The 24,155-nt window shown below is 43.0% G+C and overlaps 1 protein-coding gene across 3 annotated transcripts; it reads right to left on the reverse strand.

The window, feature by feature from the left end:
* Positions 1-2,466: 2,466 nt before the first annotated feature.
* On the reverse strand, positions 2,467-20,820 carry LOC124140643. 3 transcript variants are annotated; one of them, XM_048400160.1, is made up of 5 exons: positions 20,259-20,819; positions 18,555-18,651; positions 9,147-9,746; positions 4,535-8,281; positions 2,467-4,439 (listed from the first exon to the last, which is right to left on the reverse strand). In XM_048400160.1, exons 2-4 carry the CDS (start codon positions 18,577-18,579, stop codon positions 8,265-8,267), a joined length of 642 nt encoding a protein of 213 aa, XP_048256117.1. In that variant the 5' UTR covers positions 18,580-18,651; positions 20,259-20,819; the 3' UTR covers positions 2,467-4,439; positions 4,535-8,264. The 3 variants fall into 3 exon arrangements, 2 of the variants coding, with proteins under 2 accessions (XP_048256117.1, XP_046364294.2); XM_046508338.2 differs by lacking the exon at positions 2,467-4,439 and having other exon boundaries at positions 6,446-9,746; positions 20,259-20,820; XR_007222314.1 differs by lacking the exons at positions 9,147-9,746; positions 18,555-18,651; positions 20,259-20,819 and having other exon boundaries at positions 4,583-6,358.
* Positions 20,821-24,155: the final 3,335 nt, after the last annotated feature.

The following is a 24,155-nucleotide window of genomic DNA, read 5'->3' on the forward strand; positions in this document are numbered from 1 at the left end:
TGAATATCAAATCTGGGCAGGTAAACCAGTAACTGAAAGCATGCGCATCATTCTGCACCATTTGGGCAAATGACATCAAGTTAACGAAGTTGGAGAATTTGGCCCCCCAAGCACATAAGCAGGACCCAGGTTCTTGCCTCACCATATTCTGTCAGCCCCATACTTGCAATCGTGTTTCTCGTTTAATAAGTGAGTGAGTTGGGTTTAACACTTCTTTTAACAATATTCCTGTTATATCGTGGGATGAAAACCCGAAGTGATGCAGGTCTCGGACGTTCACCACTTCGGTGAAACCCACGAGCACGGGTATGTTGCTGACAAACCTAGAAACATAATCGGGGCGAACCGGGATTCGAACCCACATTCATAGGTTTCTGGCGTGCCCAAGGGCCGCAACTCTGCACAGCGAATCGCGGCGCCCTAGACGACTGAGCCGGGCCACCCGTGCCTCCCGTTTAATAAGTGGTAATGGATATCTACAATTTGGCCAGACCATGATCTTTGGTATGTCAGCACTATATACCAGGGGTGATTGATAACTTCTCAGCCTCAATTAGAAAGACTTGACCTAAAGGCATTAAAATGATTTATTTTTCAGCATGATCTCTACCCACATTCATACACTTTTGCCAACGATGTTGGAGGGATTTTATCCTAGTTTCGTAGAAGTTCTTCTCATGTCTGTCCATACAGTTCTCCGCAGCTGCTGTGACGCCGTCGTTCGAGTCGAAATTGGCACTGTTTAGAGTTTTCATCATGTTTGGGAACAGACGAAAGTTTGACGCAGCCAGATCAGGAGGATAAGCTAGGTGCTGAAGAAGTTTAGAGCCACACTATCAAAGATAGTAGCCATGGCAATAACTGATTTGCGCATGTGCTGATGGAAGAGCACACCCTGTGACCCTGTCACTGCTTAAAACTCCCCTTAGTGTTTATGTGCTCCCATAATTTCCTCAACATGCATCATTATATGTTCCGTTTATCATCTGGCCATTTAAAAGATAGTCCATCATCATGATGCCACCCGTATCCCAGTTCACGGAGGTCATAACCTTTACAGAGACTCAGGCTGGAAGTGGTGGACCAAGGTTTCATCCATAGTCACTAATTGTTGCAAGAACCTTTATGGATCAGCTCCAAACGGCCAGTTTATCATGCGACATGCTTTCTCATCAGATGTCTGAAGCTTTAGAATCCAACGAGCTGATACTTTCTTCATTGCTTCAAGTTACTGTGATAGTAGACCGCCTCCGTGGTCTAGTGGTAGAGCGTCTGCCCAGAGAGCGGAAGGTCAGGGGTTCAATCACCGGCCGCGTCATTAACAAAGATGCCTGGGCTAAAAGGGCTAAAACAAGGACTGGTCGGTTCTGAGTCAGTATACTGTGTGTCAGGTGTTCATGTTAAACTGCGGCATGGAATTCCAGTGGGCTAGCACAATAAGATTGGCATTAGTCCGGACTAGTACAAGCAGCCACAGCCACAGCCACACACACACACACGCGCGCGCACACACACACACACACACACACACACACACAAACGTGCTTCCACGTCGCTATTAGTGCAATAATCTTTAACGCGCCGTACCATGACGCTCTTAGTCATTTGGCGGTCGGTCATCACTTTATCGTGGATCATCTGGATCATTTCCGGTATTGTTGAGGTGACAGGTCTTCCAGGATGGGGTCGTCTTCAAGATTTTCCCTGCCAGGTTTAAACCCTGCTGCCCACCTATTTACGATGGGATAGGAAGGGGCATCCTCGCCTAGTGTTGTATTCATATCTTCATGGATGACTATTGGTGTTAAGCCCTTTTTCGTAAGTACTTGATCACTGAACGTTCCTCATTTTTTCGCCATTTCAAAAAGGTCACAAACCTAAAAGCGGCGTAAGACCTTGATATAACTGTAATAATATCCATGGTGGCGTTAAACCTAACTAGATCAGCCTATCAATACATCGGAACAGTCCCAGAATGGGAGAGATGTTTCTTTGTTGTTTAACGCCGCACTCAGCAATATTCCAGCTGTATGACGGCGGTCTGTAAATAATCGAGTCTGGACCAGAAAATCCAGTGATTGACATAATGAGCATCGATCCACGCAACTGGGACACGATGACATGCATAGAGCATCAACGCAATGCAAGGACTGATTCGTCCAATAACTAACGCCAAGTGTGTTACCATACACTCATCTCCGTGGCAATTCTAACTTAGGATAGGTCCTCAGCAACCTATGCTGGTTGAAAGAGGCGACCAAATGGATCAGCTGGTCAGACTCGACTTGGTTGATGACTTGTCGAATCCGGATGGCGTTGATCGTTGCTCACAATATCACTGGATTGTTTGGTCCTGACTCGATTATTTACAGGGCGCCGTCATATATCTGGAATCTTGGTGATTGCAGCGTTAAACAACAAACAAACAAACAAACCATAGATTGAAATAAAGATGTGAACACTGAGTGATAGATAAAATTTAATGCCGACAACATCATAGATAACCATGATAACAGTACATACAAGGAATGAACACATGACTCAAAGTGTAAGTATAGGGTGATGTAGCTCTATACAACAGACCCACACGTAACGCCCTGCTGCTAATGTGGTATAAAAGATCAGTACACAGAGTTGCTTCGTTATATACCGCTCAACCTTTATAGCAATAGTGAAATCTGTCAATCCGGATGTTATATTCATATAAGTAATAACTTGATGTATCATTGAACGATACAGATGTCCTTATCAAATGTCCCAATCACAATCGCCAATAGTCTGTCTTACAGACCCTGATACAAATATATATCAAATACAGCCCATGCAAGTCTATAATGTTTGGCAAGTCTAGATCACTGCAGTAAAATGAAGAGTCACTGGGCTCCTTTTTATTATATTTTTATTAAGATAACTGAACAACTGTTTTTTTTATGTAAGATATGTTCATTTCAGAGACTAGATTTTAGTCTAAATCGCCGACAATAGGATAACTTACGCATGTTGTATTATCGCAAAACGAAGTTACCAGTCACTAAATATCAGTTAGTTATAGGAACAATAAGCTACTAAGTAAGTTGTAAGTTTTGATCGAGGTTGAGATTTGATTGAACTCGTACCTAAAATGTTAAACAAGAGGCCCTCTACACATGCTTCCTCTGCGTGGACCACATAGTCCTTTTTGGATGAAATATGGTGGCCGAGAGGATTCATCGCTTTCTCGCGAGAACGCGATAACACGAGACGAGAAAGCGTTGTTGCTTTCTCGTCTCATGCTATCGCTTTCTCGTCTCGTTTTATCGCATCCTCGCGGCCGTAATTGAAGGCGAGAAAGCGATGTCCCCTCTCGGCCACCATAATGGATCATGTTGAAGGTATATGAGTACGTTGAAGGTATATAAGTACGTTTTCACCATTTGACGACCCTTGGGATTTGTTTAAGAACCACCTACTTGTATATATGACTACGGCAGTGAGTGAGTTGGACCTGACAATAAATATTCAAGTATTTTCAGGCACAAAATATTTTAGAAAACTGAAAACTGCTATGAATAGTAAAAGAGAGTGAACTGTTTTTAACAGTATTCCAGTTATATCACGGCGTGTCAGCTTGATGTGGGAGGAAAGCCTGAAGTAATGTAGGTCTCAGACATTTACCTCTTTGGTGAAACCTACGAGCACGGGTATGGTGCTGACAAACTCAGAAACATAATCGGGCGAACCGGTATTCAAACTCAAGATCATAGGTGTCAGTATTTCAGTTACTTCAAGGCGTGTCAGCTTGGTGTGGCGAGGAAAACCCGAAGTGAATCGATGCATGCCTTGGGCGTTTACCGCTTTAGGGATCCCACAAGCATTGGAATGTGACTTGTTCATATTTTGTACTGAAGCACCTGGTATGGTCGATTTAGGGAATAACAATATCAAGACACATCAGGTCTGACCAAAGAGTCCCTATATTCACCAACCTTGTCAGTAAACAGCACAACGTAAGAACAGTTTGTAAAATGAAGGAAGACAATATATAACAACAAAACCCACAACAAATTAATTCAAGGGGTTACTTGAGTAAGACACAACATAGCTGTCAAAGCGCACTGGATAAACCCAATGGGTCTGACAAGGCTCAGGAAAAGAGCGAGAAAAAAGATCTGTGGATAATTACATGTAATTTCAATCATGGCTTTCAAAACATTATTCATCAACAACCTGCCTTGTTTTTCGAAAAAAGTGAAAAAACGATGAAATATGTATTGTGACCCAAATAATATCTTTCATCATCAGAGTCTTATACAATACGGGGATAATCTCATCGCCGACAGAATGAAAACATGGTCGGTAGTGCTTCTTTTCAGAAGGTCTTTATGTCCATCAGATAATGCCATATATGCTGGGTCGAGATGGTCCTCACATACTCACTGAAGACTGACTAGCTGACCCACCTCCACAGACAACTGAAGGTCCTCCGTCACGGCTAGTGTGTGACCCACCTCCACAGGCAACTGAAGGCCCTCCGTCACGGCTAGGGCTGACCCACATCCACAGACAACTGAAGGCCCTCCGTCACGGCTAGTGTGTGACCCACCTCCACAGACAACTGAAGGTCCTCCGTCACGGCTAGTGTGTGACCCACCTCCACAGGCAACTGAAGGCCCTCCGTCACGGCTAGGGCTGACCCACCTCCACAGACAACTGAAGGCCCTCCGTCACGGCTAGTGTGTGACCCACCTCCATGGACAACTGAAGGTCCTCCGTCACGGCTAGGGCTGACCCACCTCCACAGGCAACTGAAGGCCCTCCGTCACGGCTAGGGCTGACCCACATCCACAGACAACTGAAGGCCCTCCGTCACGGCTAGTGTGTGACCCACCTCCATGGACAACTGAAGGTCCTCCGTCACGGCTAGTGTCCGACCCTCTTCACAGACAACTGAAGGCCCTCCGTAACGGCTAGTGTGTGACCCACCTCCACATGCAACTGAAGGCCCTTCGTCACGGCAAAGGGCTGACCCACCTCCAGACAACTGAAGGCCCTCCGTCACGGCTAGCGTGTGACCCACCTCCATGGACAACTGAAGGTCCTCCGTCACGGCTAGTGTCCGACCCTCTTCACAGACAACTGAAGGTCCTCCGTAACGGCTAGTGTGTGACCCACCTTCACAGACAACTGATGGTCCTCCGTCACGGCTAGGGCTGACCCACCTCCACAGACAACTGAAGGTCCTCCGTCACGGCCAGGGCTGACCCACCTCCACAGACAACTGAAGGTCCTCCGCCACGGCTAGGGCTGACCCACCTCTACAGACAAATGAAGGTCCTCCGTCACGGCTAGGGCTGACCCACCTCCACAGACAACTGAAGGTCCTCCGTCACGGCTAGGGCTGACCCACCTCCACAGACAACTGAAGGCCCTCCGTCACGGCTAGGGCTGACCCACCTCCACAGACAACTGAAGGTCCTCCGTCACGGCTAGGGCTGACCCACCTCCACAGACAACTGAAGGTCCTCCGTTACGGCCAGGGCTGACCCACCTACACAGACAACTGAAGGTCCTCCGTCACGGCTGGGGCTGACCCACCTCCATGGACAACTGAAGGTCCTCCGTCACGGCAAAGGGCTGACCCACCTCCACAGACAACTGAAGGCCCTCCGTCACGGCAAAGGGCTGACCCACCTCCATGGACAACTGAAGGTCCTCCGTCACGGCTAGGGCTGACCCACCTCCACAGACAACTGAAGGTCCTCCGTCACGGCAAAGGGCTGACCCACCTCCACAGACAACTGAAGGTCCTCCGTCACGGCTAGGGCTGACCCACCTCCACAGACAACTGAAGGTCCTCCGTCACGGCTAGGGCTGACCCACCTCCACAGACAACTGAAGGCCCTCCGTCACGGCAAAGGGCTGACCCACCTCCATGGACAACTGAAGGTCCTCCGTCACGGCTAGGGCTGACCCACCTCCACAGACAACTGAAGGTCCTCCGTCACGGCTAGTGTGTGACCCACCTCCATGGACAACTGAAGGTCCTCCGTCACGGCTAGTGTGTGACCCACCTCCACAGACAACTGAAGGTCCTCCGTTACGGCTAGTGTGTGACCCACCTCCATGGACAACTGAAGGTCCTCCGTCACGGCTAGGGCTGACCCACCTCCACAGACAACTGAAGGTCCTCCGTTACGGCCAGGGCTGACCAACCTCCACAGACAACTGAAGGTCCTCCGTTACGGCCAGGGCTGACCCACCTACACAGAAAACTGAAGGTCCTCCGTCACGGCTAGTGTGTGATCCACCTCCATCGACAAGTGAAGGTCCTCCGTCACGGCTGGGGCTGACCCACCTCCACAGACAACTGAAGGTCCTCCGTCACGGCTAGTGTCCGACCCACCTTCACATATAACTGAAGGTCCTCCGTCACGGCTAGGGCTGACCCACCTCCACAGACAACTGAAGGTCCTCCGTCTCTAGGTTCTGACGTCCTTGGTCTTATACATCATTACAAGGAAAAGTCACTGTATAGAAAATACTGGATTGACACATGTCAAACAGGACCGATAAATAAGGGTGTTGGTCCTTGGGGCTTGATCCAGAATTGTGTAAAATCACTTGATCTAATAACGTGCGAAATCGGATCATTTGGGAAGCGCTCGTAAACTCTCCAACATCATCATCTCATTAATACGCCGAATAAAGTGGTGCAATTCATATTGCATTGTATTGTATATTGTGTTACAATAATCATATGGCAAATATATATAAGAGAATGCATGTTACATATATCAAATATAATAATACATTTTGAAGTAAGGGTTATGTCCAGATGAAAGCAATTTTATTGCTTAAACATCACGTGACCTTATTTCCTTTATCATTGAACGTCCATCTTTGATTACATCTGTAAGCTTACTACAGTAACAAAGGCAGGATTGACTAACGGATTTCAAATCCTTTAAATATGCGACGTTTCCGTACAACTCTTCGTTAATACTAAATCTTCTAACTGCCACTTTGAAATAACTTTAATAACAATGGTCAAATCATGCCAATAGAAGCGACAAACCATTTCCATAATCATAAGAAATATATGCCAAAAGCAGATAATGTCATGATCTTCTCTCCTGGAAATAGGCCACCATGGAAGTCATACAAGACGGCACAATAAGAAAACCCGAAAATGATAAGGTCTGTATACAGATATTAAAATAGACACAGTGTTTCTACAATTGCACAATATTTAAATATTTTACCAAAATATACGCTTTGACTAAAAATACAACTGAAACGATAAACAAGGACAGGGTAATAAATAAACGTGATTGGGGGATACTAGTATTATAATCCGATTCTTCATTTAAAAGATATATACGTTATACATTTAGTAGTATAAATAGGCATACATAAATGTATCTTTATATTTGCATTGTACGAAATATACTTTATATCCAGTTTTCATCAGAGAAATATATGCTTGGACTGAAAATATATAATTAATGGTGGCGTAAAGAGGTGTTCTTGAAACATAACTAACAATATTGTTGTTGTCATAATTCGAATTGTTACATAATATAAAAAAAAAATCGCTAACGCCAGAGAATAAACAGTCTCGATTATCTGCCGATATTTCATTGGGCGTAGAATTCAAAATAGTTGTGAAAATTATAAGAATGGATCACTGAAAATCTTTAGTTACTCCTGCAATACGATAGCGAGTATACTGATTTGAAATGAGTCAGCAGTACATATATTTATACATACATGCATTGTTAAGACCACATGGTACGCCCAGTGTTCGAAATAGCTGCCTGTCGGTTAGCCAAATGAAAGTAACCTTTATATTGGGCTAGTAACAGTTAGTAAAGCTGGTCCGACTGTCCACTTGAAAATTCAATACATACCCATATTTATACGAATCATCAAGTTTTCATTTTGTAGTTTATTGTTTTGGGCTAATAAAATATGATGAGGGCTTGCAACATTTTTGCAACAAGCCCTCCTGGCCAGTGAACTTGGAAACTAATTAACAGAGGGTTCGCCACACAATATCAATCTGCCAGTCCCGCACAAGATCAGAGAGAAAAAAGTATAATATTTGTATAGACTATAGATGTTATAGCAGCAAACACTGTCAATAGGCGAGCATCCTATGGATGTACCAGTAAGTCTGTTCCCACTAGGGTGTTGCCACATTCCTGCTAGGCCCACGGTTTAAAGGCAAGGCTCCTGGAGTGTGTGACATTGGGGCAGAGGCCGAGGTATATTCCTCACGGGTCTCAAATATATCCTCCCCCTGCAAGACACGCATGGTTATATTCAGTATTAATGCAAATGATTCAACCATCAAATATGCATCCATGCAAACTGTTATAGTCAAAACTTCTTTCAGGCCAACCAGGTCGACCTGAAACGACTTATATGGCCCGTCTGTACGCATTGCTGCTCAATGTCTGACAGATCAAATCGAGGTTGTCATTTCTCTTTGGTTATATGGGAAACTCCTACAATGAATAACTGCACAATTTGTGTTTGTCACCCCACCTACTGGAGCGGAACAAGTGAGTCAGGATCAGCCCAGAGTTTTGCATCAACATACCGTATGAACACAATGGGTTCGTATGAAGTTTATGCTATCGAGTAGGTCAAGACGTGTGATGTAAGTGTTCGTGAATGCAGACCTTTTAATTCCATGTATACCGGGACCAGAAAGAAATGTGCGTGGGATAAAATGACATGCGCAGTTTCTTTCTTTCTTATTATACTCGACATTCAGGAGTTGTTTGTCGAAGGTTAAGATAACTGAAGTTGAGTAGACGGAAATTTGTAAAGTTGCATAGTGATATTCTGAACAACATAAATGTGCTCTCGTAACCAACCATTGGTCTGTGAAAACATACATTAGGCATTTTGTGAAACCATGGAGCACACAATAGGGTCATTGTGGTACGTTCGTACTGTACGTTATAAAACTAGAATGAGTATATCGTGTGATTTGTTTTACATATAACAGGAAAGCAGCTGCCACCAGAGGTTCATATCCCATAAGAAAATATGTTAAATACATCAAATAAATATTGCATATACTTGTACGTAAGATCGCCCCTTCTAAACAAAACCTAGTTGTCAGTCGTGTAGCTGAAGGAGGTTTTGATCATCACCTAATGTGTCCTGTCCATGTGGAAAGTCATCAATCTCCATCGATTCCTGGCCCAGCTCGGAAAGTTGTTCCATGTCGTCTGCTTCTTGGGAAGCTAATCTTTCATCCTCAGCTGCATTCAAGATTTGCTGAATCTGACCTTGGCTGGGTATATTCGTGATCTGCTCTTGACTGGGTATATTCGTAATCTGCTCTTGATTATGTAAATGTTCCATATGCTCTTCACGATGTTCCCTAGCCGAAAGATTCTTCTTCAACTCAAACAGATACGACCCATGGCCCTTCGTACCACCAAATACAACGACAACACAATCTTTACTTCTATGGGCAACGAATATTCTGTCTCTACTAGGAGAGGTCCCAACCAGCGTCTTGGAGTTGCCCTGAAAGCAAGTATAGAAGTTATTGTCCATGTGTATCCTTGTGACGGACTTTGCTGGGTCCAAGATGCTCCTAACCAGAGCCTGTCCTTCCTCCACGGATACCTGAAGGTCCTCCGTCACGGCTAGCGGTTGACCGTCCTCGGCCAACACTGCTGCTTTCTGTATCTTGTGGGTCGTTGCCAGCATGTGCTTGATAAACTCAGGCCAAGTCATGGTGGCTGAAATGAGAACACAGTTGATGAAGTCAGTGACTGAACAGGGTTGATGAAGTTAGTGGCTGAACAAGATTGATGAAGTTAGTGGCCGAACACGATTAATGAAGTTAGTGGCTGAACAAGATTGATGAAGTTAGTGGCCGAACACGATTAATGAAGTTAGTGGCTGAACACGATTGATGAAGTTAGTGGTCAAACACGATTGATGAAGTTAGTGGTCAAACACGATTGATGAAGTTAGTGGTCAAACACGATTGATGAAGTTAGTGGCCGAACACGATTGACGAAGTCAGTGGCCGAACACGATTAATGAAGTTAGTGGTCAAACACGATTGATGAAATTAGTGGCCGAACACGATTGACGAAGTCAGTGGTCAAACACGATTGATGAAATTAGTGGCTGAACACGATTGACGAAGTCAGTGGCCGAACACGATTAATGAAGTTAGTGGTCAAACACGATTGATGAAATTAGTGGCCGAACACGATTGACGAAGTCAGTGGTCAAACACGATTGATGAAATTAGTGGTCAAACACGATTGACGAAGTCAGTGGTCAAACACGATTGATGAAATTAGTGGTCAAACACGATTGACGAAGTCAGTGGCCGAACACGATTGATGAAGTTAGTGGCCGAACATGATTGATGAAGTTAGTGGTCAAACACGATTGATGAAATTAGTGGCCGACCTAGATTGATGAAGTTAGTGGTCAAACACGATTGATGAAGTTAGTGGCCGAACATGATTGATGAAGTTAGTGGCTGAACACGACTGATGAAGTTAGTGGTCGAACACGATTGATGAAGTTAGTGGCGGAACATGATTGATGAAGTTAGCGGCTGAACACGATTGATGAAATTAGTGGCCGAACACGATTGATGAAGTCAGTGGTCAAACACGACTGATGAAATTAGTGGCCGAACACGATTGATGAAGTCAGTGGTCAAACACGATTGATGAAATAAGGGGCTGAACTAGATTGAAAAAGTCAGTGGCTGAACACGATTGATGAAGTTAGTGGTCAAACACGACTGATGAAATTAGTGGCCAAACACGATTGATGAAATTAGTGGTCAAACACGATTGATGAAGTCAGTGGTCAAACACGACTGATGAAATTAGTGGCCGAACACGATTGATGAAGTCAGTGGTCAAACACGATTGATGAAATTAGTGGCCAAACACGATTGATGAAGTCAGTGGTCAAACACGACTGATGAAATTAGTGGCCGAACACGATTTATGAAGTTAGTGGCCGAACACGATTGATGAAGTCAGTGGCTGAACACGATTGATGAAGTTAGTGGTCAAACACGATTGATGAAGTTAGTGGCCGAACACGATTGATGAAGTTAGTGGCCGAACACGATTGATGAAGTTAGTGGTCAAACACGATTGATGAAATCAGTGACCTTTGTTACTGAACCTTGAACAAAAGTAACGGTTAAAAAAAAAGTTTCGCCTGATCATTTTTTTACTGACACTGAACATTTCAAGGCGTATTAGTAACAATATGCGTGTGATGCACGTGGAATATTATTAACATCATGCCTGTGGTGCACGAGGCATTTTATTAACATCATGTCTGTGTGCACGAGGCATATTATTAACATCATGGTTGTGGTGTACGAGGCATATTATTAACATCATACCTGTGGTGCACGAGGCATATTATTAACATCATACCTATGGTGCACGAGACATATCAGTAACATCATGCCTGTGGTGCACGAGGCATATCATTAACATCATGCTTGTGGTGCACGAGACATATCAGTAACATCATGCCTGTGGTGCACGAGGCATATTATTAACATCATACCTGTGGTGCACGAGGCATATTATTAACATCATACCTGTGGTGCACGAGACCCTATTAACATCATGCCTGTGGTGCACGAGGCATATTATTAACATCATACCTGTGGTGCACGAGACATATTATTAACATCATGCCTGTTGTGCACGAGGCATATCAGTAACATAATGCCTGTGGTGCACGAGGCATATCAGTAACATCATGCCTTTGGTGCACGAGGCATATTATTAACATTATGCCTGTGGTGCACGAGACATATTATTAACATCATGCCTGTGGTGCACGATGCATTTTATTAACATCATGCCTGTGGTGCATGAGGCATATCAGTAACATAATGCCTGTGGTGCACGAGGCATATCAGTAACATCATGCCTTTGGTGCACGAGGCATATTATTAACATTATGCCTGTGGTGCACGAGACATTTAATTAACATTATGCCTGTGGTGCACGAGACATTTAATTAACATCATGCTTGTGGTGCACGAGGCATATTATTCAGAGAATGTACGACTACTGTGGTATATCATAAACCTTTTAACGTGATGAACTTGGATTACTATTAACAATATGGATGATTGATGCATATGTCATATTATGAAAACCAAGCATTAGTGAGGTGAGTCACTTAAAATGTCACGTCACTTGGCAATATGTAGACTAACATTTATTCTATGAAATATTATATCACACAATACCTTTCTTGACTCTAAAAATAAAATATATATTTTCCCTATACTGTGGAGTACAGCTAGCTGGAGCTGGCTAGACTTGCTTTATTATGCGTTTCTAGATTGTTTTTCGTTCATAAAATAAATACATTCCACAGTCATGGTGCAGGACTAGGCAATATGTTTCTGCCATATTAGCACGAGATAAACGTGGTACGTTATAAGCAATACACGTGTTAATACACATGCACGCCGTATATTACCCCATGCATCAAATACACGTGTAATACTATCAACACAATACATGTGAGCTGCGTGGTTTATTATTAACTCGAAGCACGTGATGCACGTGATTCAAATGGTCAGTCTGAATATCATCTTCAGTACCATCCGTTTGTTCGGTACAGACTGTAAGATACAGACATCCCATGTTAGTGAGAGAGTAGATTCATTTTAGAATCAAAAGGGTTAAGGACAGTTCACCTAGCCTGACCCCCGTTTACAATGAGTTCAGAGGGTCATGTGATTCCACACAATTGCGGTTCGACATAGATATGCTGTGTTAGGGCCAACTCAAGCATAGGCCAGCAAAAGATGTCATACATGTGACACGAGTGGGGATAGCGCCGAGGGGATTGTGTGGTAATTGGACAGGCGTGTAATGGGATACGATAAGTCCGTCTCACAATCCCTGAACCATATTATTTTCACAACCGCGAAGCCCTTATCATCATGCTTATAAGCCAAGGTGAAGCAAGTCTAGATTTCCCAGATTGTTGTTTGAAGAGAGAATAGGTAATTGTACAACTGCTATTTCTTAGTTATTCTATCCACTTTTGCTGAGAACAATCTTCAGCTCTTTGGAGTAATAACAACACTTCCAACACCCTGATCCACCCATGCATATCAAAGGCCTCAACTGAAAAGGGTCACCCTGATATTTGTTGCGCAATAATCTTTATTGCGTGAGGGACTCGTATTTTGATGAGTATTTAAACACAAAAATTTCATTGTGTGTCACTTCATACAGTATGGGTAACAGAATGTTATCCCTGAATTGTTTTTTTTGTGTTTTTTTTTGTTATTTAGCGCCGCACTCAATATTTCAGCTATATGACGGCGGTCTGTAAATAATCGAATCTGGACCATACAATTGATTGATAGCATGAGCATCGATCCACGCAATCTGCAAGTCAGCGAGCCTCACCACCCGATCCAGTTAGTCACCTCTTAAGACAGCATAGTCGCCTTTTACGGCGAGCATGGGTTGCTGAAGACCTATTCTACCCCGGATATTCACGGGTCGCAACAAAATGAAGACTCACCAGAGCTCATACCAGATACACAGGCATCACAATTACAGCAAAGGACATGCTTGGGTCCTCACATTGGATTCAAACCTAGGACTTTGGCTCGATGAGCTAACACACAGTGCCAAGTATCATTAGACTGGGATGACAAGAAGAAATAATCCAGATAATTTTTACTATCAAATTTGATTGAGTAGGTTTTAAGCGGCAGAACAGAACAGAATTTCATTTTCATATTGTTTCAGCTTATGTCAATATGTTCCGATAATTGTATGGATGAATGCATAATTAAAAATGTGAATGTTTATGTTTGAGAACGTGTTTCTTCATATCATTCTTTGCGTGTCAGATTATTGTTACATTTTGACTACCAGAGTAAGTAAAAACAGTTAACACACAGGTAAGTATCCATATGAGTAAAGAGTTGCATTGTTTGTGTGTTTGTTTGTTGTTTAACGCCGCACTCAGCAATATTCCAGCTATATGACGGCGGTCTGTGAATAATCGAGTCTGGACAAGACAATCCTGTAATTGACATCACGAGCATCGATCTACGCAATTGGGATACGATGACATGCATCAACCAAGTCAGCGAGCCTGACCACCCGATCCAGTTAGTCGCCTTTTACGAGAAGCACAGTCGCCTTTTACGGCAAGCATGGGTTGCTGAAGACCCATTGTACCCCGGATCTTCACGGCTCAAGAGTTGCATTGAGTCCGATTGTTAACAATATTAGACATAATTATGCTATATATAGGACATAATCACGTGCCTGGATGTCAACCAGCTTTCACGTGCTATCAGCATGACGTCATGCATATAATATACACCAGTAGCGACACAACACACCGACACGCTCTGTGTGTCGATGTGCACGTGGTGGCTCAAGTGTAAGTTACTATAAACAAATTAATGTTGTTAAAATGCGTATCTCTATAAATACGTATTACTGAGATAAATCAAACAGCAAGCAAGGAAACCCCACGTGATTATAAATCAGTGGAATAAAGGATGTGTTTGTATGTCCCAATGTATAACGTATTAGTTGGTATGAGAAAAGCACAGTACAGACATAAAATGTAATATAAATATTTGAATTAAATACTTTATGTCACGGTCACGTTATAGTGTGTGAGCATTGTTTTACGCCGCATTTAGCAATATTCCAACAATATCACAGCGGGGGGCAGCAGAAATTGGCTTCACACTTTGTACCCATGTGGAGAATCCGGGTCCTCGGCGTGACGAGCAAACGCTATATATAACAGAAGGATAAGGCGAGCATATACGTGGTAGTTTGAACGATATTGAGTCAGTGAGTGAGTGAGTGTGTGAGGTTTTACGCTACCTGTAACAGGTCGCTAGGAATGAACATCACACATTGTACCATTGTTAGGAATCGAACTCAGGAGTGAAGAGTGAACACATTAACGACTGGGCCACCCTACATCACCTTATCATGGGGAATTCAGCATTGAATGCGTACTGCATATACCATGTACAACATAAACTCACCTAGGCTTGGTGTCCTGTAAGGACCTCTGTCTACACTCACCACAACATATGCAAGATCTACCTTAAGATGGAGTGAGTGAGTGAGTGAGTGAGTGAGTTGGGTTTAACGCCGCTTTTAACAGTATTCCAGTTATATCACAGCGTGTCACCTTAATGTGGGAGGAAAGCCCGAAGTGATGCAGGTCTCAGACGTTTACCACTTCGGTGAAACCCACGGGTATGGTGCTGACAAACCTAGAAACATAATCGGGGCGAACCGGGATTCGAACCCACAATCATAGGTTTCTGGCGCGCCCAAGTGACGCAACTCTGCACAGCGAATCGCGGCGCCGACTGGGCCACCTTAAGATGGAATACGACCGAACCATGTGATACTACGTCAGCCAGTTTCTATTCTAACACTGACGTTATCGTGTATATGCAGATATGTATTACATAGTCACAATACATCCATGCCGTCCCATGACTCCAGTGTATACAGAAGACCCTTATATGAAATGTATACGTCTAAATATATGGCTTACCAGACTCAATTCGGAGTGGTAGACGCATGTTTGTATTTCCTGATTGCTATTTCAGAGAACGTCAATCCATGTTCATCTTTTTTTAAAACGAATGCCTAAAGAAATGTAAAATCTTATTCGATGATCTCAGAAAGTTAATTAAAACCATACTCGATTTTCCAGTGCTGTACATCGTATGTATCATAATGGTAAGGATATATATACACTGGATAATCGAGGTTACATTAACACTAAAACACGTGGTATAATAGTTTACAGCAGGATTTGGAACAGCTTGCGTTTGTAAATTAATGTACCGCAATCAGACAAATCCAAGCTGCAACACTGTCGAGATATCCGTCGTTCGAGAGATGCGGAGTGACGACTTGAAACCAAGTGCAGGTTCGGATTCTGCTGTGGCCGTAACAAGTAATAATGTTGAACGAGGTTTGATTGCAAGCATACTATCAAGGAGCCTATATAGTGTTTGGATAGTCTCTCAGCAACCAATTCTTGCCGTATACGGCGACTATGCTTGTCGTAAGAGGCAGCTAACGGGATCGGGTGGTCAGGCTCGCTGACTTGGTTGATGCATGTCATCGATCCCAATTGCGTGGATCGATGCTCATGATGTCAATTACTGGACTGTCTGGTTCAGACTCGATAATTTACAGACCGCTGTCATATACCTGGGATATTGCTGAGTGCGGCGTTAAACAAAAAACAAACACAAAACTTCCTGATACTATCGTATGACGTGGCGTCCATGTAGTGATAGTGCTATCATGTGTATGTAGGGACTCACTGACGTAGGGTCACCAGGCATGCAGGGTCATAAACCTGATTGCCCCCTCCGCCCACTCTTCACTTCAACTTGAGCGTAACTTATCGGTCACTGTCCGTCATGCATGGCTGATCGGCTATGTCCCTATCGTCCAACTTAAACTTTCTGTTCAATGATTTGTTGGTTTAAAGCATAAGCTCGTATTGGCACGGTTACAATGTGTGAAGGCACTGAAGTCCATCCTTGTGAAATTATTAACAACTGGGAGTCCCATTGATACTCCCAATGCTCTACCGAGTCTCGTTGTATGAATCGAACCCGGGTCTTCGGCGTGACGAGCGAACGCTTTAACCACTAGGCTACCCGACCGTCCCCGCTAGTAAGACCCTCTTTAGATAAAGACTTAATTATCATATCAATATTCTAGATAATATACATGTATACATTGCATATACTCGTGGACGCGAGGATACATATATGCTTTTAAAAAGGTTCTTTACAGGTGAGGTGAAATTGGGTTTAATGTCGCGTCCAAGATTATTGCACTTATATAGCGACGTGCATGTACGTGTGTGTGGCTGCTTGTACTAGTCCGGACTGGTGCCGATTTATAGTGCTAGCTCACTGAGATACCATGCCGCAGTTTAACATGAATACCCCACTCAGACACAGTATACTGGAGCCGACCAGTCCTTGTTTTAGCCCCTTAATGCCGAGCGCTAGACAGGGTAACAACAAGTACCATTTTTCACGTCTTTTGGTATGAAGCGGCCGGGGATAGAACCCCGGACCTTCCGCTCTCATGGCGGACGCTCTACCACTAGACCACGGAGGCGGTCTGGTTCCTTAAAGGGTAAGCCTAGAATTCTACATCGACTTGCCGTGTTTCTTGCATCTAATTTTACAACCTAAAATATTACCTTGGATGGTCTCGTTTTCAACATCATGCACAAATTCTGGACAGAAACTGTCCGAAAAGTTCCCCGCTAAATGAAATGCATATCTTAAATTACCCCTAGAAATATAACGACCATCAACATCGGAGTATTACATACAAGAAATAATAAACGAGCCCTTTTGTACTTTGGGACGTGGCTATCATTCACTGAACACGCATACACACCTCACAGGTATAGCATAACACATTCATTAGCAATTATATACATCTACCGCGGAATAGGTGAATAATGGTTTCTAGCAATCAACTCACACATTATGTCAATGGATTTATGACCGTGAGTATATTTCCCGGAGATGACAAGCAACTCCATACATCAAGTCCGTTTGTGGCATGAAATGTTCTGTAACTACCTTTTTACAAAATTTTACTATTATTGTTTACAAAAATGTATATTTCTAAATCTCAGTTTGGACGACATATGATACTACCTTATAATCCCTCCTTCGTTTTATCAAATATATACCGAAAAGATAAAGTTAGGAATCATGAATATTTGGGGTGATATCCTTACGAATGTGGGCTTAGTCTACAAAAAATATTCAACAAAATATTCATGATCCATTTTTTTGTTCAGTATATATTCTAAAACTGCACACGGGCCATGATCAGTGAATCTGGCGTTGTAAACTGAATTTGGTGAACGCTGCATGTGATGAGGCAGTGCACGTAACTGGAGAGCGTGTTGAACTACGTGATGAACATACGACTACACAGTTGACGGAGTGTCCGGGTTTGTGTCGAGGTTGGGATAGGATGTTGGCGTACGAATAGGATGCAATTTGGGCGTGGGCGTGAGTGAGTGAATTAGTTTTACGCCGCTTTTAGCAATATTCATGCAATATTACGGCGGGGGACACCGGAAAATGGGCTTCACACATTGAACCCATGTGGGGAATCGAACCCGGGCCTTCGACGCGACGAGCAAACGCTTTAACCACTAGGCTACCCCATCGCAACTGTATGTTGAATACGGCATAGTTTACTGGATATGATTGTATGACTTACCATTCACGTGAAGATCGAGGTTAGAATTGGTTATCTAGGGGCGACTAACGGGATCGGGTGGTCAGGCCCGCCGACTTGGTTGATGCATGTCCTTGTATCCCAATTACGTGGAATGATGCTCATGATGTCAATCACTGGATTGTCTGGTCCAAACTTGATTATTTACAGACCGCCGTCATACAGCTGGAATATTGCTGAGTGCGGCGTTAAACAACAAACAAAACAAGTATGACTTACCTAGCTGAGGAATCTGACTCTCCATACTGTTGACAGAACGATGTCACCGTCGTCTTCGTTGGAGTGTCACTCGCCGGGTACGTTGTACCTGTTGTACCTATATTAGAATACCAAGCGGGTTAGGACTTATACGCTCATAAACATAACGAGGTGACCCGAACATCTTACACTGACATAGAAGTTATGGAGATAACTTAACACACATTAACATATCCTAGATAGAGCCTTCACTGTTGACCTGTACAGCGTTTTTAGATCAAGGATAACGGATGTCCTTTATAATAGCTATACAGCGTTAACGCAAGGTATGTCACATGTATGCATCACAGTATCTGTGTAGATTTGTATATAGATGTATTAACTGCCGGGCAAAAGAAAGTACACGCTTGAAAATTGGATTTGACCGAAACATTACTATCAATACGGGGCGGTCGGGTAGCCTGGTGGTTAAAGCGTTCGCTCGTCACCCCGAACACCCGGGTTCGTTTCCCGACATGGGTACAATGTGTGAAGCCCATTTCTGGTGTCCTCCGCCGTGATATTGCTGGAATATTGCTAAAAGCGGCGTAAAACCATACTCATTCGCTCACTATCAATACATTACTAGGCTGAAAACAGCAACCGAATAACTGCAAACTTAATGTCCAAAACACAACTATAATACCCGTATCAAATACATCACCATCGAGTAACCATTTCATGTTTGTTTCAGTTTTAGCCACCATCAAACATGCGCGTATACTTTCTTTTGTCCGCATAATATACGTATAATTGTGAATTAGAACCAAGAAACATATCACATATGTCTAGTCTGTCTTACAGACCCCGATACAAATATATATCAAATACAAACCCATGCAAGTCTATAATGTTTGGCAAGTCTAGATCACTGCAGTATCTGAAAATGAAGAGAGTCACTGGGCTCCTTTTTATTATATTTTTATTAAGATAACTGAACTGATTTTTTTTGTACGGTATGTTCATTTCAGAGACTAGATTTTAGTCTACATATATGTCATACTTCTTAATGGAACACGTAGGTTTTGTGTCTATATCACATGACTTTTGATGTACAATGTGGCCATGTACCGTGCTTGTCTCCTACTAAGATGGGAGATCTCAGAGAGGTTAAACCTAACGACCGTAAGGTCAGTCTAACAACTCTCAGTCTCAAGCCATTACTAATAGATTTTTAGCCACCATCAAATATAATAATATATTCATTTACCCGGCTGTTTATGATTAATAGAATAACGCTCAAGGGTTGACTGTTGAAATGGTTTATATATGTTAATGCAATGCACGCTAGATTACCATGACTAAGTCATAACAGAACACAATATTTATCAAGACATGATATAGTCGATCTGTGCACGAGAACCAAAGTCTTTGTATAAAATTGGTTTAACAACCACACCCTTCATAGTGTTATTTTATTCATTGTGCTGCATAAGTTTCAGTCAATTTGTCAAATATTCTGCCTAATATTTCTATCAATTTGTAAAATGACTGAAATTAATTCATGTTATAAAATGACTGAATGAATGAGACATTTTACTAAAGACAGATTTTACACATTGATTTTAGCATATGCTCCTCTAGCAGAAGACAAACATACATAACACAGACAACGAGCGTTTTAACGCCCAAGGGTTGTCTAAAGGCTGACAACGCATACTATCTATATGGAGAATATCAACTCACCTCAGCTAATGTCTGGTAGTAAAACCTTTGTCTTCACTGTGAACCTGTAACCGAGTCCTCTCTCCAGTGTCACAAACCTTAAAATGATGCCGAATTCTTACATCATAGAAAAAAATCACATGTACAGAAACCTTGCTGCTCGAATGATTCTCCTTTTGTGCATAAGGTTGTTAGTTGAAGCAAAACGGGTAAGTGTTCAGGCAGCCGTGAAGTAAACAACGTCGGTCCTCCTAACAGTTTGGAGCAGCTGTAGGTCTGCCTGCCTTTGTCGCCGCGCGGTGTTAATCAAATCCCAGATGTAATGCAGGAACAATAGACAGGTGGATGTCTGTCCGACGCTGGCACCAGACGGTGTGTTCTGCATCCGCACGTGCAATCGATGTCAGTTCTCGCAATATACGGTTACGATCTCGTGCTCGGGCGGGAGGAATGTTGCCTAAAAATAAACAAGTAGATCGGCATGTTAACCCATATGTCCTTAGCCTAGATATATCTACACTGTGTGTACGGAGGGTCGGACGTCCAGAAGAGCACTTGATGGTTGACTTGGCAACCTGCGTTGTGATGATGATATTGAATATATATCTGCACAGATTGATCGGCCCTCTAACAGCATACACAAGCCACTTGTCAAGACAGACTTATAGCTTGAGGCCGTTATAACGAGCGTTAACTCATACAGAAAGCGGCCTTATATTCTATCTCCCTTTCAAACTGCTGTAAATGGGAATGGCAACAACTTGGCATTCACCATAGAAAATACAAAAGAAGAATTACAGTTTAAAATCGAAAGTCAAAATTGAAAACCTATGGGACCCACCTAAAATCCAGTTCACTTTACATTTTGAAATGTAGAGATTAAACTTGACATGAATATCTAATAGAAAGTAACAAGATCCTAGAGTTTGTTTTGACGTACGTATGTATGAATATATGTTTCTCTGGGACTGGGAGAGAGGTCAGCGAAGGGCCATGGACGACGCTCCAGGCCCGCGTGTTGAGGCGTGAAGACAACAACGTGAGTTTGTACAGGCATAGTCTGTTTTACAGACTCTGATACCAATACAGCCATGCAAGTCTATAATGTTTGGCAAGTCTAGATTTCAAGAATCAAGAGAGTCTCTGGGCTCCTTTTTATTATTTTTTTATCAAGATAATTTGACAACTATTTTTTTCTGTACGATACGTTCATTTCAGAGACTGGATGTTGGTCTAGCAGAGGCATTATAGTCTCCCAGACCCTAGAGAGACAATTAAAAAGGAGTCCAACTCAAGTCTAGAATGATTTGGCAAGTCTAGATTGCATCAGTTCTAGCCTAAAATTAAGGATTGCGCTGGGCTCCATTTGGATTTTGTTCTTTTTATTTTAAAGATATATATTCTTAAATAAGATAACTTTATTTTGGGGACCAAATTTCAGTCTACGGCATTTGTAAATAACCTTTCCATAAGTGTGTTTTATTGTGTATTGTGTGTGAGCTACTGAAACTTGCAAGACTGTTATTTGACGTGGCTCTGAAAGGATATATTCGCCATAGTCCGTTTTTGACATTTATGACTGGCTAAAACACCGATTAAAGTAATATATCGTGTCAACACGCACGTGGGAAAGCATTTATTAAAAACCTATCATGTGGAAAGGGATGTGCACAGATTTGTAACATAAACAAAGAGAGAGAGGATAATTGTACTTAATTGATACTAAAAATACTTCTTGTTTGAACTTTCGCACGCGTTTGAAACAATTGTAGAATCAAGCAGCTGGGGACTGATTACTTGAACAATTTCGGTATTGTTGTTTCACAAATTACATGATGATATCCATCATTGTGACAAGACAATAAGGAATTGCATTATGTTTTAGGATTGCCCATCCATAATGCTATGTGACCGCAACTGTTGTTTGTTGTTTAACGCCGCACTCAGCAGTATTCCAGCTATATGGCAGCGGTATGTTGATATTCGAGTCTGGACCGGACAATCCAGTGATTGACATCATGAGCATCGATCCACGCAATTGAGATACTATGACATGTATCAACCAAGTGATCGCAACTAAGTAACGTGGAGTTAAATGTTTTTTTGTAATCGCTGTGCTGTAACAGTTTTAACATCCGTGCGTCAGCAATACTTCTAGATGTACACTTTACACAAAGTCAGCATCCACCATCCTCCCGAGGCAAGGGCGTTAACTGACTATAAGAGGCAAGGTTGGTTGGTTGGTTTGTTGTTTTACGCCGCACTCAGCAATATTCCAGCTCTGTGACGGCGGTCTGTGAATAATCGAATCTGGACCAGACAGTCCAGTGATTGAAATCATGAGCTTCGACCCACGCAATGGGGATTGATGACATGCTTCAACCAAGTCAGCGAGTCTGGATGGGACGAGAAATATTTGGACATGGTTTGCTTTCGATAACGCAGTTACTCCCTGCTTTGTTTAACTATCCAGCTTTAATGTTTGTTTGTTGTTTAACAATAGTCATCGTTACATCTGCTACATGACGATTACGTTTAAACAATAGAGATTGGACCAGACAAACCAGTGATTAAAGGCATGAAAAATTATCCTCGCAATCAGTCAAGCTACGGAGCCTGACCACCCGATCCAAGGACAGGGTGACTGGAAAGTATTTGTAACACGGAACTTCACGGGGCCCGCCCTTTAAATGCCAGACAGTAAAGGTGAGGTAAAAATTGGGTTTAACGTAGCGTCCAAAATTATTGTGTGTGTGTGTGTGTGTGTGTGTGTGTGTGTGTGTGTGTTTTGTGTGTGTGTGTGTTGTGTGCGTGCGTGCGTGCGTGCGTGCGTGCGTGCGTGCGTGTGCACACTAGTCCGGACTGATGCCGATTTATAGTGCTAGCTCACTGAGATACCATGCCGCAGTTTAACATGAATACCCCATATACTGACTCCGAGCCGACCAGTCCTTGCTTTAACCCCTTAATGCCGAGCGCCAGACAGGGTAAAAACAAGTACCATCTTTTAACGTCTCTTGGTATGACGCGGCCGGGGATCGAACCCCGGACCTTCCGCTGTCCGGGCGGACGCTCTACCACTAGACCACTGAGGCGGCCGCCAGCTAGCAGACGAGCTTCGATGTGGAGGTTGCGTAATCTCTCATCGCTAATCTTATACATCCATCTGGAACAGCTAAAGGTGTTACGTGTTACGGGTCACAGTTGTCACGACAATAATTACACCATCTGTCCCGCGGGATGAAGCTCATTTCCTGAACAAGAGGAGTTGTGACTTCACAGGCTGCTGTTTCGTGTGTAGTTTGATGGTTATTACATCAGCAACATCATGCTACATCCTCTGTATATGTATTGTATTCATCGACCGATATTGCTATGGTAACGACAATGTAAATATATACACAAGATCGTTTTGTTGGTAATATTTTTAAGAGGTGAAGATGTGAGGCCTAGTGGTTAAAGCGTTGACTCGTAACGCCGAAGACCCGGGTTCGATTCCCGACATGGGTACAATGTGTGAAGCCCATTTCTGGTGCCCCCCGCCGTGATATTGCTGGAACATAGCTAAAAGCGGCGTAAAACCCTACTCACTCTGGATATACAGTAAACAGGCAGTAGGGATTTTACAAGGGCTTCTCCCATTTTCAACAATTTGTTTTATAAATAGAAGAGAAAAGAAGCAGAGATATAAATATTACATAATGATTTCTAATGTTATTTCCACCCACTTAATAATTTACTATTACACCATAAGTATCAAGGATGTTGACAAGTTTACCAACGCTGCTAAAGCTCCATCAAATCCTTCCAGGAACGCGCCAGTCGGTGTTTGTTGTTATCAGACGACTTCCGGTAACGGAAATAAAGAAACCGAGCCTGCCCGTAACGATTCAGCCTCATTATCATCTACAGATCTCA

The sequence above is a fragment of the Haliotis rufescens genome, unplaced genomic scaffold, assembly GCF_023055435.1.
Source record: "Haliotis rufescens isolate VD_foot unplaced genomic scaffold, xgHalRufe1.0.p SCAF_2, whole genome shotgun sequence".
Lineage (NCBI taxonomy): Eukaryota > Metazoa > Mollusca > Gastropoda > Lepetellida > Haliotidae > Haliotis > Haliotis rufescens.